Genomic DNA, 12,950 nt, shown 5'->3' on the forward strand with positions numbered 1-12,950 from the left:
GGTGACCTGTTCCAGTGCTTCACCACCCTCCTAGTGAGAGAGATTTTCCTTCCCTAGAGTTCCCCAAATCTCTGGCTTCAGCCTTGCCATCCATGCAGCATTACAGCCAGCTGTATTTCCTGGTAGAATTGTCATTGAAATGTCTGTCTCCCAAAAGGCAACTAGACTCAATCAGACAGACAGAGACAGCCAGCAGATGCCTGCCACTCTTTCTCTTCTAAGCATTGAGGTGGGCAGGGAGGGAGGGGTAGACTTTCTTGCCTTGTCCCAACCCCTTGCTATTAAGGAGCCAGAACCCTGCACTAAGCTTGTGAACTCTCAGGTTAGCCTGGGTTTTAGGGGATTTGCACCAAACAGCTCCAGAAGGCTAGGCAGGGGTCTCCTTGCAAGCCCTGCAGCAACATAATGACTCTCCATCTTGTTTTCAAGAAAAAAATGAACCATACGCTGTTTTGCTTTTAAGGCTGAACACAGAACAATGACCGCTTTCATTCTGGCTGTGATTGTCAACAACTACAATACAGGGCAGGTGAGTCCCAGCAGCCTTCATCCATCCCTTGCATCTCTTTTGCCCTCCTCTACACCGTAGCTTTGTTTAGATTCAGCTAGTCAGGCTTGCATCAGAGCATACCACAGGGCTGGAAGGAGGGAGTGAGAAGGTAGATTTCTAGACCAGTGTCTCCACCCTCCCTCTCACATCCACACAGTTGTCCTGGATGTGCAACAGAGATGATCTCTGCCCAGAAGTGGGGTTAGGGGGAAGCATCATTTGGCAGCAACCACTGCCAGGACATTATGAATGGAATCCTGCCCAGTTCTCATCAGCTGGAAGCATGGAGGTTTTGCTGTAAGTCTTGGGCAGCGGTAGGAATCCAAGCAGTTGAGTGAGCCATAAACCTAGGGACTCTTCCAGGTGCCAGGTGTTTCCACTGAGGAAAAGGCAGGTTTGCTGAGGGGTAGGAAGACTTTTGGATGTTTTTAATTATTTTGCTTCATAACAGTACATAGCTGACCTCTCCTGATCCTCATAAGACCCACGTGCAAAACATCTCTGATCATATTTTGCTAGAGCAGCACCTCACCCTAAAGGAATTTTGTCTTCCAGTAGTTCCCCTGTCTCGACATAACTTGGCTTTTATTGACAGAATCAGAAGCTGCTAGTCTCAGTGAATGGTATTGAACTGTGTTGTAGGAAGCCTGCCTCCAAGGAAACCTCATTGCCATCTGCCTGGAGCAGCTAAATGATCCACACCCTCTCCTGCGCCAGTGGGTGGCTATTTGCTTAGGGCGAATCTGGCAGAACTTTGACTCGGCCCGGTGGTGCGGTGTGCGAGACAGCGCGCATGAGAAACTCTACAGCCTCCTCTCGGACCCAATCCCAGAGGTACTGTGTTACGTGCATACATACGTTCTGAGCAAAGGCAACACCAGCCATTTTAAAACCAATTTCTTCAAGGAATCTCCCAATTGTATCAAAGTCTGGCTCAAAGCAGCAGCTCTCTGATATTTCCACAGATTAGGGGCATAAGCCATGACCCTCAGTCATTTGGGATGCAGGGTTTACAGATGTTCCCTCCCTGTTTGCTTCCTCCCATTTCAGAACCCTCCTGCCCCCAAATTGTGCCACACAGCTTGCTGTCTGTTTCAGACCATTTTCCAGTCCCTTTGGTCTGAGTTTGAAAAGCGTTGCCCGCGAGATGTAAAACTATGACTTTAATTGAATGTGTTTAGCCTTTATAGAAAGCATTCTCCCAGAAAGAGAGACTCTTGAGCAGAGCCACCCTCTGATTGACAGGGACTCTGCGACCCCAGGGGAGTTTTATTACCACTGGGAGAAATAATCCTGGAGATAAAGGGTGGTAGCAGCCTGCAGTGATTAAACATTCTTGCTGTGATTTAATGCTCCCCATGCCAGGTATCTGCCACCTCCTTTCCCTTGTCCCTATTCATAGAGATAAGAGTCTCACAAACAATCAGCGAACAGTGCTGACAGCTTATCAGCACCTCTGATCACTTTGCCAAAGGAGTTCAGAGCTGAGTTTGGAGTCCCATCCTCCAGAAATTGATAATACTGACACCATTCCCAGTTTCTGCCAAGGCAGGCTGCAGAGAACAAACTGGAACCCAGTCTGCTATGTGATGGGTCAGCCTGCCCCTTTTCCTGTTGTTTAGTTATCTGCACCTTTTTCTTTTGTCCTTGCACTCTAGTGCAAAGGGGACTTTGGTCCATCAGTAACTCCCTGTTCACATTGCACTGCTAATTAGCAGGTTCTAGCCAGTGCCTTTTGAAACGTCACTGAGGAGGAAGCCAGCAGGTGTTTGGAGGAGAAATGTATTTCAAATTGCACAAAGCTGGAAGGTGGCCAGTTGGATCTATTCTTCCCTTCTAATGGTGGGCTTCTCTCAGCCCCCATTACCCCCTCCATTTGCCTGATTCAGTAGGCTGGCTCTGGAGAGATTCCAGGGTAAGAGCTTGCAGCGAGAAGTGCAAAGCCAGGACCAGGTGGGAAGCCAACAGGTAACATTTGGTCTCTTACAGGTGCGCTGTGCTGCTGTCTTTGCACTGGGCACGTTTGTGGGCAACTCTGCTGAGCGGACTGATCACTCTACCACCATTGATCACAATGTGGCCATGATGCTGGCCCAGCTCATCAATGACGGGAGCCCCATGGTCAGAAAGGTACGGGAGGACGGTTGTGCAGGAGGTGGGAGGATCAGCAAATCCTATGCAAAGTGGAAGTCTTTGTGGATTAGGAAACATTTATTTGGTATGTCTTTTGATGCCTTGTAGAGGCGCAGCCATCCCCGGTGAACATCTTAGGGTTCTAGCTGCTGGTTACAGGTGAACAGACTGCCTTGTTTCGTCACCTGCATTGGAGTCGGGTGGTCCCTGAGAGCGCTCAAAGCCAACTCCCTCGTCTACGTGTGTACATACCTGCTCCCCCCTGCCAAAGAAGTTGCCTGGGCTAGTTGGACTCTCCCACCATTTGAAGTGGAATCTGTACAATGTGAGACCAATGTTACTGTGTACTTGCTCTCTCTGTCCCAGTAGTCTGTTTCCATGGGCTCGCCCTGAGGAACTCTGAGAAGAGTTTCCTTTAGCATGTGAGAGACTGACCACAGGGGCACCTCCATCTACAACTGGACACTAATGGCCCAATGGAAATACGTGGGTCTTCTCCCTTGCTCAGTGCTTTCCCCCACTCCTTTCCATTTGTCTTGTTTGCACCGAAAGTACTACCCAGAACCTACTGAGCAATTTGGTTGCCCCAGTGGGTCCTTCAAACAGCTCTGGAGCATTGTAGCTATTCATATGGTTCTGCTGGAAGTACAGAGCTTTTGTACATCGTGGATTTCAGAGTGCCAAGGCCTTTTGTGTTGATCACTTTGCATCTTCATTTCCCGGGAGATTTATATAAATGTCAGTCTCCTCTCCACTTCATGCTTCTAGCATGAAGAATAGTGTTAGCTGCTTTCACCATTCTGAAGAAAAGAAAGTTAGCCTGGCATGTAGATCGTGGTTTCGAACATCAAGTAGCCACAAGGGTGCTGGCTGGTAGGAGCTTACTTGATTGTGAGCCCAAGACTCTGCATCCTCTCAGCGTTAGTAATTCCAGTACCGTCACTCTCGAGCACTGATGCCATCTCCCATCTGCCCCGAATGTCAGAAAATTCCATTTCCTGCTCGGGCTCGGAGGGTTCTCTCAAATAGATTTTAATAGGCATGGAATTTCATTTGCTGTCTGATACAAGGGATCCCTTTTGAAGCAAAAAATACGTTGTACGTAAACACGCTGTATAACTTAATGACCAAATAATAAAGATCAGGTATTAAAATGGGATTGCTCGGACCAGAACACATCTGCCATTTAATAACGCACCACTGAGTCCACCTGACCCACCTCATTCCCTTAAGCAAATGTCTGAAACAGGAGTGCATCTCTTTGTTTGCCCACTGATCCTCTGAGTTTGAAGCCAGTGCTGTGGCAGGGACAGAGACGGGAGAGGAGTCACATTAGCACCTGGACTCCGGAGAATTCTGGCTGATTGCATTACATCCTCCAGACATGAGAGCTGCAGTCTGTCTCTGTAAAGCTCTTCTGTTTATTACTGTTTTGATAGCAAAGTTTTACATTACAGGACCTTGGGTTTGAAATAAAATATTAAATATTAATCTGTTACTGGAAACGTGAAGTGTACGGAAGCCCAAGGGGAAGATGCAGGGATGGGCTAGGGAAACATGACATCTCCATTCAGTAAAGAGACTGTGTTGCTTTCGGAAATCAGAAGGAAGGCCGGTACAGAGTGACTGAGTAGCATTTTCTTCGTCTCTTGAAGGTTACAGGTTCTCCTCCTCCATTATCTGACACGTGCACGTGAACTACCTATTGGGTTTCTGGATTGTTCCAGGCACAACCCAGCAGCCAGCCTGTCCCTGGCAGGATGCACTTGGGTGTTTTGGTTTTGTTTCATTTCAATACCAGTACCACAGCAGAGGCTGGGCTGAACTAACACTAAGAGGACATCTTATGCTTCAGAATATGTGGCGATGTGACTGCGTTTCAATGTATGTCTTCTTGGAGAGACATCAACATCTCCTTTAGAGACTAAGGCCATTGAAGAAGTAGCAGGAACCACCACAAGCCCTATATATCAGTCCTAGTTTCATAGCTGTTAGGGGCTGGAAGGGACCTTACAGATCATCGGGTCCAGCCCCCCTGCCCTTGGGCATGAAAGACTGCTGGGATCAGATGACCCTAGCAAGATGATAGCAGTCTGGCATGGCTGTCAGTGTGATCCTACATGACTGTCCAAGCCTTGTCACTCCTTCCCCCACCATCTCTTCAGGGCTCCGCTCTCTCAGCCCACTAGACCATGGAAATGGATTGGCGCTCCATTGCCTGGTAAGCAGTGCTGCTCCTAAGAGAGCCAGCATCGGTACCAGGAGAGCAGTGTACCTGGCTGCCTCCCCTGGCCTGACCGTGTCAGCAAGCTTAGGAGTACAGATGAGTTGGCTTCCCAGTGGCTCTGCAGTGCCCCCAGCAGCCCATTACTGGTGTCTCTTTGGTGGGATTTTGAGTGATTGTAACACAGGTAGCAGCTCCTTCCAGCATGTCACATGTGAGCAGACTGTGCTTTAGCCTTTGCCGTGGGGGGCAAGTGTCCTGCTCCTTAGCACAATTCATTATTGCACTGCAGGAAGCACATGTCTCGTGGGCAGGGGAGCAGCCGGTACGTGAGAGGAGAGTGCGGTGTCCTAGCCTCCAGTTCCGTACTTTCTGTGACACGACATCAATCTGACAATATCAGGCTGAATCAAAGAGTGGGGGGAGCAGGGAGCCTGGCCAGGAGTAAAAGACCTTTGTTGTGAAGAATTCATTTTGAAACCAAGCACTTTGGCTTTGCTCGGATCCTCACACTGGAAGAAGGAAAAATCAATGCTTCTCCAAGCCAAGTAGAAAAAAGTGCCCTCATCCTCTCTTGAGGTGACAGATGGGTATTAATTCTGTCAGAGGGCTGGCTGCACAGGGATTTTCTTCTGCCTTGTTTTTAAAAGCTAAAAAGATGCTCACGGACAAGAAGCTCCTTCTTGTCATGTTGGCTCAGGATAGAGGGATTCGCAAAGCTCTGCCCTTTTGCCATCCGTTTGCCACGTCTCCCTGGAGGGCCAAGGGGGATCGTTGTGTATAATCTCTCTGCTTTAGAGAAAAATGTGCACAGGCCAGTGGACCTCTAAATAGGCCAGCGGAGGAATCCTCCACACCTCTCTGCCTGTCTCCTGTGTTAGAAGCACGTTAAGAACAAACTCTACACCTGTATTGTTTTCCAGCACCATGCAGCGGTGAAAAGCATCTCAAAAGAAGCAAATGCTGTGTTCTTGCTGGCAGGTGACCTGAGAAATGTTTTTTTTTCTCTGTGGCAGCCATTTCTTTGGGGAAAAGGGTGATTTCACAGGCTCACAAGTGCAATCTATGAAAATGTATGGTAATTTTCTGTAATGCAGGATTATTTGGGGATCTGTCAGATTGGTGGGGTGTTCAGTTTAAGATGATGCACCACAGGACTCAAGTTCATTCAGCAGCGTTTTGGCATAACAGCAAGTTCTCGCGGGACAGATGCCTTTGTTTTATCCCCTCTGTATTCATCATGGTGCTAAGCACATAAAAAATGAATGTCTCAAATCTACAGAGTGGCTTGGAAGTACAGAGGCATAGGTTGCCCCCCTTCCTTCAAATGGAAAAGAGGAAGTCTCACAATAGGGATTTGTACTGTTGTCCCTTCCCTTCACCCCAAATGCAAGCATATTTGGTCCTGAGAAGCATTTGCTATTGAAAGAGACATCAAGGTAGAATAGTTTTGTGCAGCTTACAGCTGCAGTGTTTAAATTGCTGTTTCATAGACTCAGGTAGACTTTGTGCTGGTTCTGAGGCTTTCGTCAGCACCCCTCGATTGAAGCCCAGGGTTAGGGCAAGAATTCTCCACCTGATGTCGTCCCCCCGGCCCTCCATTATCTTTTGCTGGAGATCGGTTCTAGGCAGGGATCCATGTGACTGCTGTGCTTTATTTCTAACAGTAAATTTCATGTCAGGCTATCATTCCTGCATGGAGCAAATTGTTTCTGATGATAAAAGATACTCCCTGCATGTGCCATGAAAAATATACCCTCTGCTTTGATTTTTGGTTCTTGGTATTGGGCAGCCCAGGGTCTACGTGATGAATTTCTTTGGAATAGCTTGTTGATTGCTTTGTTCTCTAGCTGTCAATAATTCCCCTTCCTTGCTGTCAGTTGTTTGATTTTTGACATAGCTAATGGTCAGAGGTCTGTTTCTTCCCTCCTGCCCCCTCACAGGAGCTGGTGGTGGCTTTGAGTCACCTTGTGGTTCAGTACGAGAGCAATTTCTGCACTGTTGCCTTGCAGTTCATGGAAGAAGAGAAGAATTACCCTCTGCCGTCTCCTGCTGCCACAGGTACACCTTTTGAGTTCTAATAGGCAGGGAAATTTTGATCCTTATAAGTACCCAGGAGCCTCAGTGAAGGGAATTGACTGCATGGCCAGGTGCTGTTTTTTCAGATGCTGATCTGCCCAACAAACAGCAGGGCTATACGGTTTAGTGATGCTGTGGGCAGCCCTGCTGCCTGTTTGGCAGTGTGATACATTGGCCTGCAGAGCAGCATCTCGGGCAGGTGTCCATCTGAAAAGGCCACGGCGTGCTTCTGGCTTGCTAAGGAACCCTGCAGACTGAACTCCCAGCTGGCCTGGGCAGGGATTTATCCTGCTCGAGGTTGAAGTGTACTGTCAAGGCAGGGGGATGAAGCTGATGCTGATCTTCAGCTCCACGGCATATTAAACAGGTGATTTCTCTCTTGCGTGAGCTGAGGCTGCTAATGAGAAGTCTCATTGTTCTACAGTGAGCTCATCCTGCTGTGAGCTGTTGGAAAGCATCAGGTGAGACAATGGAGAACTTCACGTTGCAGTATCCTCCTGGAGCGTACCTGTGCCCTTTCATTTGTCTCTCTCCCTTTGTGCTTAATGTGCTGTTTCTTCTCACCCTTCTGCATTTGGCTTCATTTGAAGAATAAAAGGCCCTTAGAGAAATTGGTCCTGGCCTCTCATTTTTTTAGAGATTAAATATATTGGAAATCATCAGGGATAACAGGACTTTTGCAACAAGAGCTTGCAGGAGAGAATGTATACTCTCTCTGCAATGAGTAATTTAATAGTTCCTTTGTCTGGAGCAATGAATCATATTAGAAACCCAGCTTCCCCACATTCCTCCCTCGGCTGCAGAAAATAGTCATCCCCTGCGATTATATAGCACTTTTCATTATCCGGAAGGATCCCAGTGTGTGCTACAAATGTGCATGCTGTAAGCAGAGCTTGCATCACTGAGACGGAGGCATGGCTGTGAGGGAATGAACTAGGTGGTCTGCAGCCCTGACACAATCCACAAATGGTTAGGAGTAGAGGTGAAGGGTGGCTTGGTCGGTTGAAAGTACAGGTCTTCAGTGGATGGGGTAAGATTTGAGTCGAAGCCAGAGCTGAAGTTTGGCCCAAAAGTCAGGAGTTTAATAAACTTTTATTATGAAAAAAAATGCCACCAGACTGTTAATGAACAGATGCAGTCGGGACTTAATAGCTTAAGTGTCCTCTACATGACCGCACCTGCAGCAACAGAAGACATTAGGACCAGGTGTGGGCACCAGTCCAGCATTGGCCTGGAGGAAAGAAGCACCTTGTTTTTCCTAGCTGTCTGCAGGGACTGACAAGGCTTGGTCCTGCTGAATTTATGGGATTTAACGGGACTCGAGCCCAAGAACTTGAGGCCTTGTTCTTTGTGTGGAGGGGGGATGTGGGCACCCCAGCCCTTGGTCTTTACTCACTACTTTAGAACAGATGGCAGTAACTGAGCATCCTTCAAACCAGTGGTTTGTTTAAATTGAATTAATTGCTTCCTCTGATCACAGTATGTTGCTGTGGCGGGGCTGCTCCCTTGTGATTCTGTGCACAACTGCTAAACTTTGCCTTTGCAGAGGGTGGGAGCTTGACGCCAGTCCGAGATAGTCCGTGCACTCCGCGACTGCGGTCAGTCAGCTCCTATGGGAACATCCGAGCAGTCACCACAGCCAGGAACCTGAACAAGTCTCTGCAGAACCTCAGCTTGAACGAAGAACGTAAGAGGACTCTGGTTTCTTTTTCTTACCACTTCCCTTGTGCGAGGTTTTATTTCATTTGGTCCATTTGCCAGCTCTGAAATTCTGCCACCTGAAAAGCATCAAGGGCCAACTAACCATTATGGCAGGGCATTCATCTGCCAATCCTACAAGGAGATATGAGTATCCCCAGCCTTTATTAGTATTAATTTTATAAGCTACAGGAGACCAAGCAGGGCACCCTCCTGAGGCACAGGGATTTTGTACAGACTGCATCATTCCTGGAACCTGACACATAGCCTGTTTTTGAATGCCCAGTGTTCAGAAAGTAGGGTTTGAGGATATTTTTCCTACCCCTCATCTATTGCATGTCGCAGCATTGGTAACAGTGCCCAGGTAGCAGAGCACTGATGGTTCTGTCGCTAGCACTTGATTTCATGTCTGTCTGCTTCCCTTTTGGCAGCCGGAAGCTCTGTTGCCTTCTCTCCGGGGAATCTCAGCACCAGCAGCAGCGCCAGCAGCACCTTGGGCAGCCCTGAGAACGAAGAGTACATCCTGTCATTTGAAACCATTGACAAGATGAGAAGAGTCAGCTCTTATTCCTCGCTGAATTCGCTGATAGGTGAGCGAGGACTCTCCTGCCTTTCCTCCTTTTCTCCTCCTTTCTTTGCCCTCTTGTGACCACAGCATTGCAGGTCAGGAAAAAGCCCTAATGCGTGGCTCCAGGAGGTGGTACTGTAACAAGAATTCTCACGTTGGGTAAATGCTGTCACTGTGCCTGAGCAGGTAATATGGAGAAAGGGCAAGAGGGAACTTAACCTGAAGATCTGTTTGGGGAAACGGGATCAAAGAAAAGAAAGAGACCATGAGCAAAGAAATGGAGGTGTTTAGTGATGAAATTCCTTTTAAGGCTTTGCAGTGAAAAGGTAGCACCCCTGAGGATCTTATAGCCACTGCAGTTTCACAGAATAAAGGATGGACAGGGAGGGTCCTTATCCCATCGACATGATAGCTGGGCTCCTTGCCACTGGCTTCTACCTTGTCTTTGATTTTGTTGGAAGTTGTGCTTGGTTTGTTACACCATTTGCAGTAGTCTACAGGCAAGCCTTTCCCAGTTGATATTTCTGGTGACTATGTGCATGCATGTGCAGTTTTAAATTGAGATGAGAAAGGAGAAGCCCTGGGCAATGTCTTAATTGCCTGAGTGCCAAGCGAGCAGACCAAGTTTGGTGCTTCGCAGAAGTCCATTTTGGGCAAAGAGGACCAGAACTGATCCCTTTCCATCCAGTCCCATCTGCATTACTTCCTTCTGGGAAAGGTAGGAACACCACCTGTCATGCCTATTGATCTCCTTCGCAGCAAACACTAAACTATCCCGTTCTGCCCAGGAGCCTCGGCCTTTTAGATAATACCTGTAATGCAGAACAGAGATGTTGGTGCCTGTAGCACACGGCTGATTTTGCATGGGAGATGCAACCCAGCATTTCCTCTGTAGAAATGAGTAGGAAGCTTTTCAGTAGACTAGTTCAGCTCTTTGACTATTTTTTTCTGATAGCATTTTCCAAGCATACCTGATTGATCTAGCAGCATTTTTTCTTTAACTCGGCATCAGCTGTCTAATGGGCTAAGAACCTTTCCAGTGAGACAGAAAGGAACAGAGCCAGCTAACATAGAGGTGACCCAGGTTGGAAACATTCCCTTGCCCAGCGGACTGGAGAAGACACTGTACATTAGACAAAGGACAGGGAAGGCTCAGATCCATCCATGGATCTGAATTATATGGGCCCCCAGTCATGCCTGCACCTTGAAAAGTCCCTCTCACCTGTGGTCTCATGGGGGTAGGGTGAAAAATGTAGCAGTCCAGTGAATGCAAATCCTGCATGCTGCACTCCAGGACCAGAAGGATTTGGGGATCACACTGATAAATAGATCTAGTTGACCATTAACTGGGGGCTGAGGGCCCCCATGGCAGGTCAAAATTACTCCTTTTCCATCTTAATAAAGCGCAGTCATTAAAATCCACAGCCCTTGACACAGACTGTTGACCCTGGTTCTTTCTGAGGAGGCCTCGCAGGCGTGCTTGAATGCTTCCACCCGTATTAGACTAGGACCTCAGCTCCCTCCTTCTTCACGAGCTCATCCCCACCCTTCCACAAGAGACTCCTGCTGCCTGCTTGATGGTTTGTGTGCATCTCAGGAGAGCTTTACAGCCTAGCTGAAAAAGTCTAGGAATGAGCTGGAGATGAGTGAGGGAAACTTAAGAAAACAAAAAAGCGGTGCTCCAAAGCCTCCCTCATTCATATTCAATCAGGAAGAGCTCATATCCAGCAGTAAACGACACAGCTTACAGAGGTGTTTAAAATTCATAACTTACACAGAATCCCATTACCTTCAGCATTTGCGTGTTTAAAGCCAGGGGTTTTTCATTCTTGCTAAAGGATCGCAGTCTCCCAACCTGCTCCCAAAGGGAAGGTTTCTCAGCGTTCCTTCAGCTCCGGCAGTAGATCCAGGCCGGAGTCGTAGTGTCTCTGCCTTGAGCTGGCAGGACAGGCTGGGACCAGCAGCTCCTCCTTTTTGCTTTAAACCCACTCCCTGGGCACCCTCCAATGCTCCAGGCTATTTTGGGCAGGCCGCCTTCTAAAACAGAAGTGGTTTGGGGTGGGAGGGTCAAGTTCTTTTCATACCCTCCACTTCTTGCTCTGGCCTCAATCTTGTATCCTCTAGGCTGTGTCAGGGGAGTGGGGAGAGAGAGAATGATGGTGGAATGTAAAGGTCCCTTTTTCATAGATTTCACAGACATTAGGGCTGGAAGGGACCTCGGAAGATTGAGTCCAGCCCCCCGCCCAAAGGGCAGGAAGTCATCTGGGGTCATAGGATCCCAGCAAAATAAGCATCCAATTTGCTCTTGAAGGTGTTCAATGTAGGTGCTTGAACCACCTCCGATGGCAGGCTGTTCCAGACCTTGGGGGCTCGGACAGTAAAGAAATTCTTCCTTACGTCCAGCCTGAAACGGTCTCGCAGTAGTTTATGACCATTCGACCTCGTCATCCCTTGGGGCACTCTGGTGAGCAAACGTTCCCCCAGATACTGGTGGTCACCCCGATAAACTTATAGGTGGCCATTGTCTCTAGTGGGTTATGGAATAGAGAAAGATCCCACACAATTTACTGATTCGTTTAATGCTCCTGGCTGGGGGCGTATTTGGTTGATTGCACGATTTCACAATGATTACACGCTAAATTCATACAACACAATTTTATTTTAAAATTCCTTGATACACATATAACACTGCTTAGCTCTAAGCAATCCTTCCCAAACAATGCTATAAGAATTAGTCTTACAAAAACAACTACAATTATAACTAAAGGTTAACTTGGAATCACTACTATTATTTCTCATGGTATACTTACAGTCCTAGAATTCCGAGAAACCAAATCCCCAGATATACTTTCATCTTTAGTTATGGTTTTAGGGTTGGTCTCAGCAGTGATAGGAACAAGTCCCCTTCCTTCGGTCCCACTTGGGCACTCCACGGCTTCAGCGTGAACTGGAGTTCTTGTTCACGGAGAGGGTAGTTCAGGTGATCAGTCTGATCCGGCCTGCACTTGCGATTCTTCCTTCAGTGTTCTGCAAGTGAGGTTACCTCCAAATTGGGGCTGTAGGTTACAGTTTTTATTGGGTGAGTTGTCGTCTTGGGCCTCTCCTACCCAAACCTGTCACTACTCCCAAATTTGGGCTTGGATCTTTCTTAACAGATTTCAGCTGGGTGGTCAGTTTGTATTCTTTGGGAAATTTTCCACACCACTGTGGTGACCTCTCTTCCCAACACCCTTTCAAAAGCCCCTAGGTTTTGATCTCTCAGAATGTTTGCTTAAGGGTCGTTTTTAGGTTAACTTTGTTAAAGGCCTCTAGAGATAAAATTCAGAACCAAGACATTCAGCACACAGGCAAAAACAAGCAATGAGCCTAGATAAGAAGATGAACCTTGCCTTTTTTCTAAACTGGCTAATGGGTATTTATTACAAGCATTCAAATTATTACATTCAATATGACAGCCATCAGATCACCCCGAGCCTGCGCTTTTCCAAGCTAAAGAGCCCCATGGCTCTCAGCCTGTCGTCGTCTGTTTTCCTGACCTCTGATCATGCATGTGGCTCTTCTCTGGACTCTCTCTCAAGCTTCTCCACATCCTTTTTGAATTGTGGGGCCCAAAACTGGACGCAGTAGTCCAGCTGCGGCCTCCCCAAGGCTGAGTACAAGGGGAGAACGACGTCCCGGGATTTGCTTGAGAAGCATCT

The 12,950-nt window shown here is 47.7% G+C and overlaps 1 protein-coding gene across 1 annotated transcript in view; it reads left to right on the top strand.

Annotated features, from left to right (window-relative positions):
* RPTOR (regulatory associated protein of MTOR complex 1) overlaps nucleotides 1–12,950 on the top strand; it is a 245,836-nt gene that overhangs the window by 176,363 nt on the left and 56,523 nt on the right. Inside the window, exons 14-19 of the mRNA XM_019515638.1 lie at nucleotides 464–529; nucleotides 1,193–1,384; nucleotides 2,540–2,680; nucleotides 6,851–6,968; nucleotides 8,533–8,673; nucleotides 9,116–9,274. Coding sequence (XP_019371183.1) covers nucleotides 464–529; nucleotides 1,193–1,384; nucleotides 2,540–2,680; nucleotides 6,851–6,968; nucleotides 8,533–8,673; nucleotides 9,116–9,274 — 817 coding nt within the window. The remainder of the gene's footprint in view (nucleotides 1–463; nucleotides 530–1,192; nucleotides 1,385–2,539; nucleotides 2,681–6,850; nucleotides 6,969–8,532; nucleotides 8,674–9,115; nucleotides 9,275–12,950) is intronic.

The sequence above is a fragment of the Gavialis gangeticus genome, unplaced genomic scaffold, assembly GCF_001723915.1.
Source record: "Gavialis gangeticus isolate Ggan-Ray unplaced genomic scaffold, GavGan_comp1, whole genome shotgun sequence".
In the NCBI taxonomy this organism is placed as follows: Eukaryota; Metazoa; Chordata; order Crocodylia; family Gavialidae; genus Gavialis; species Gavialis gangeticus.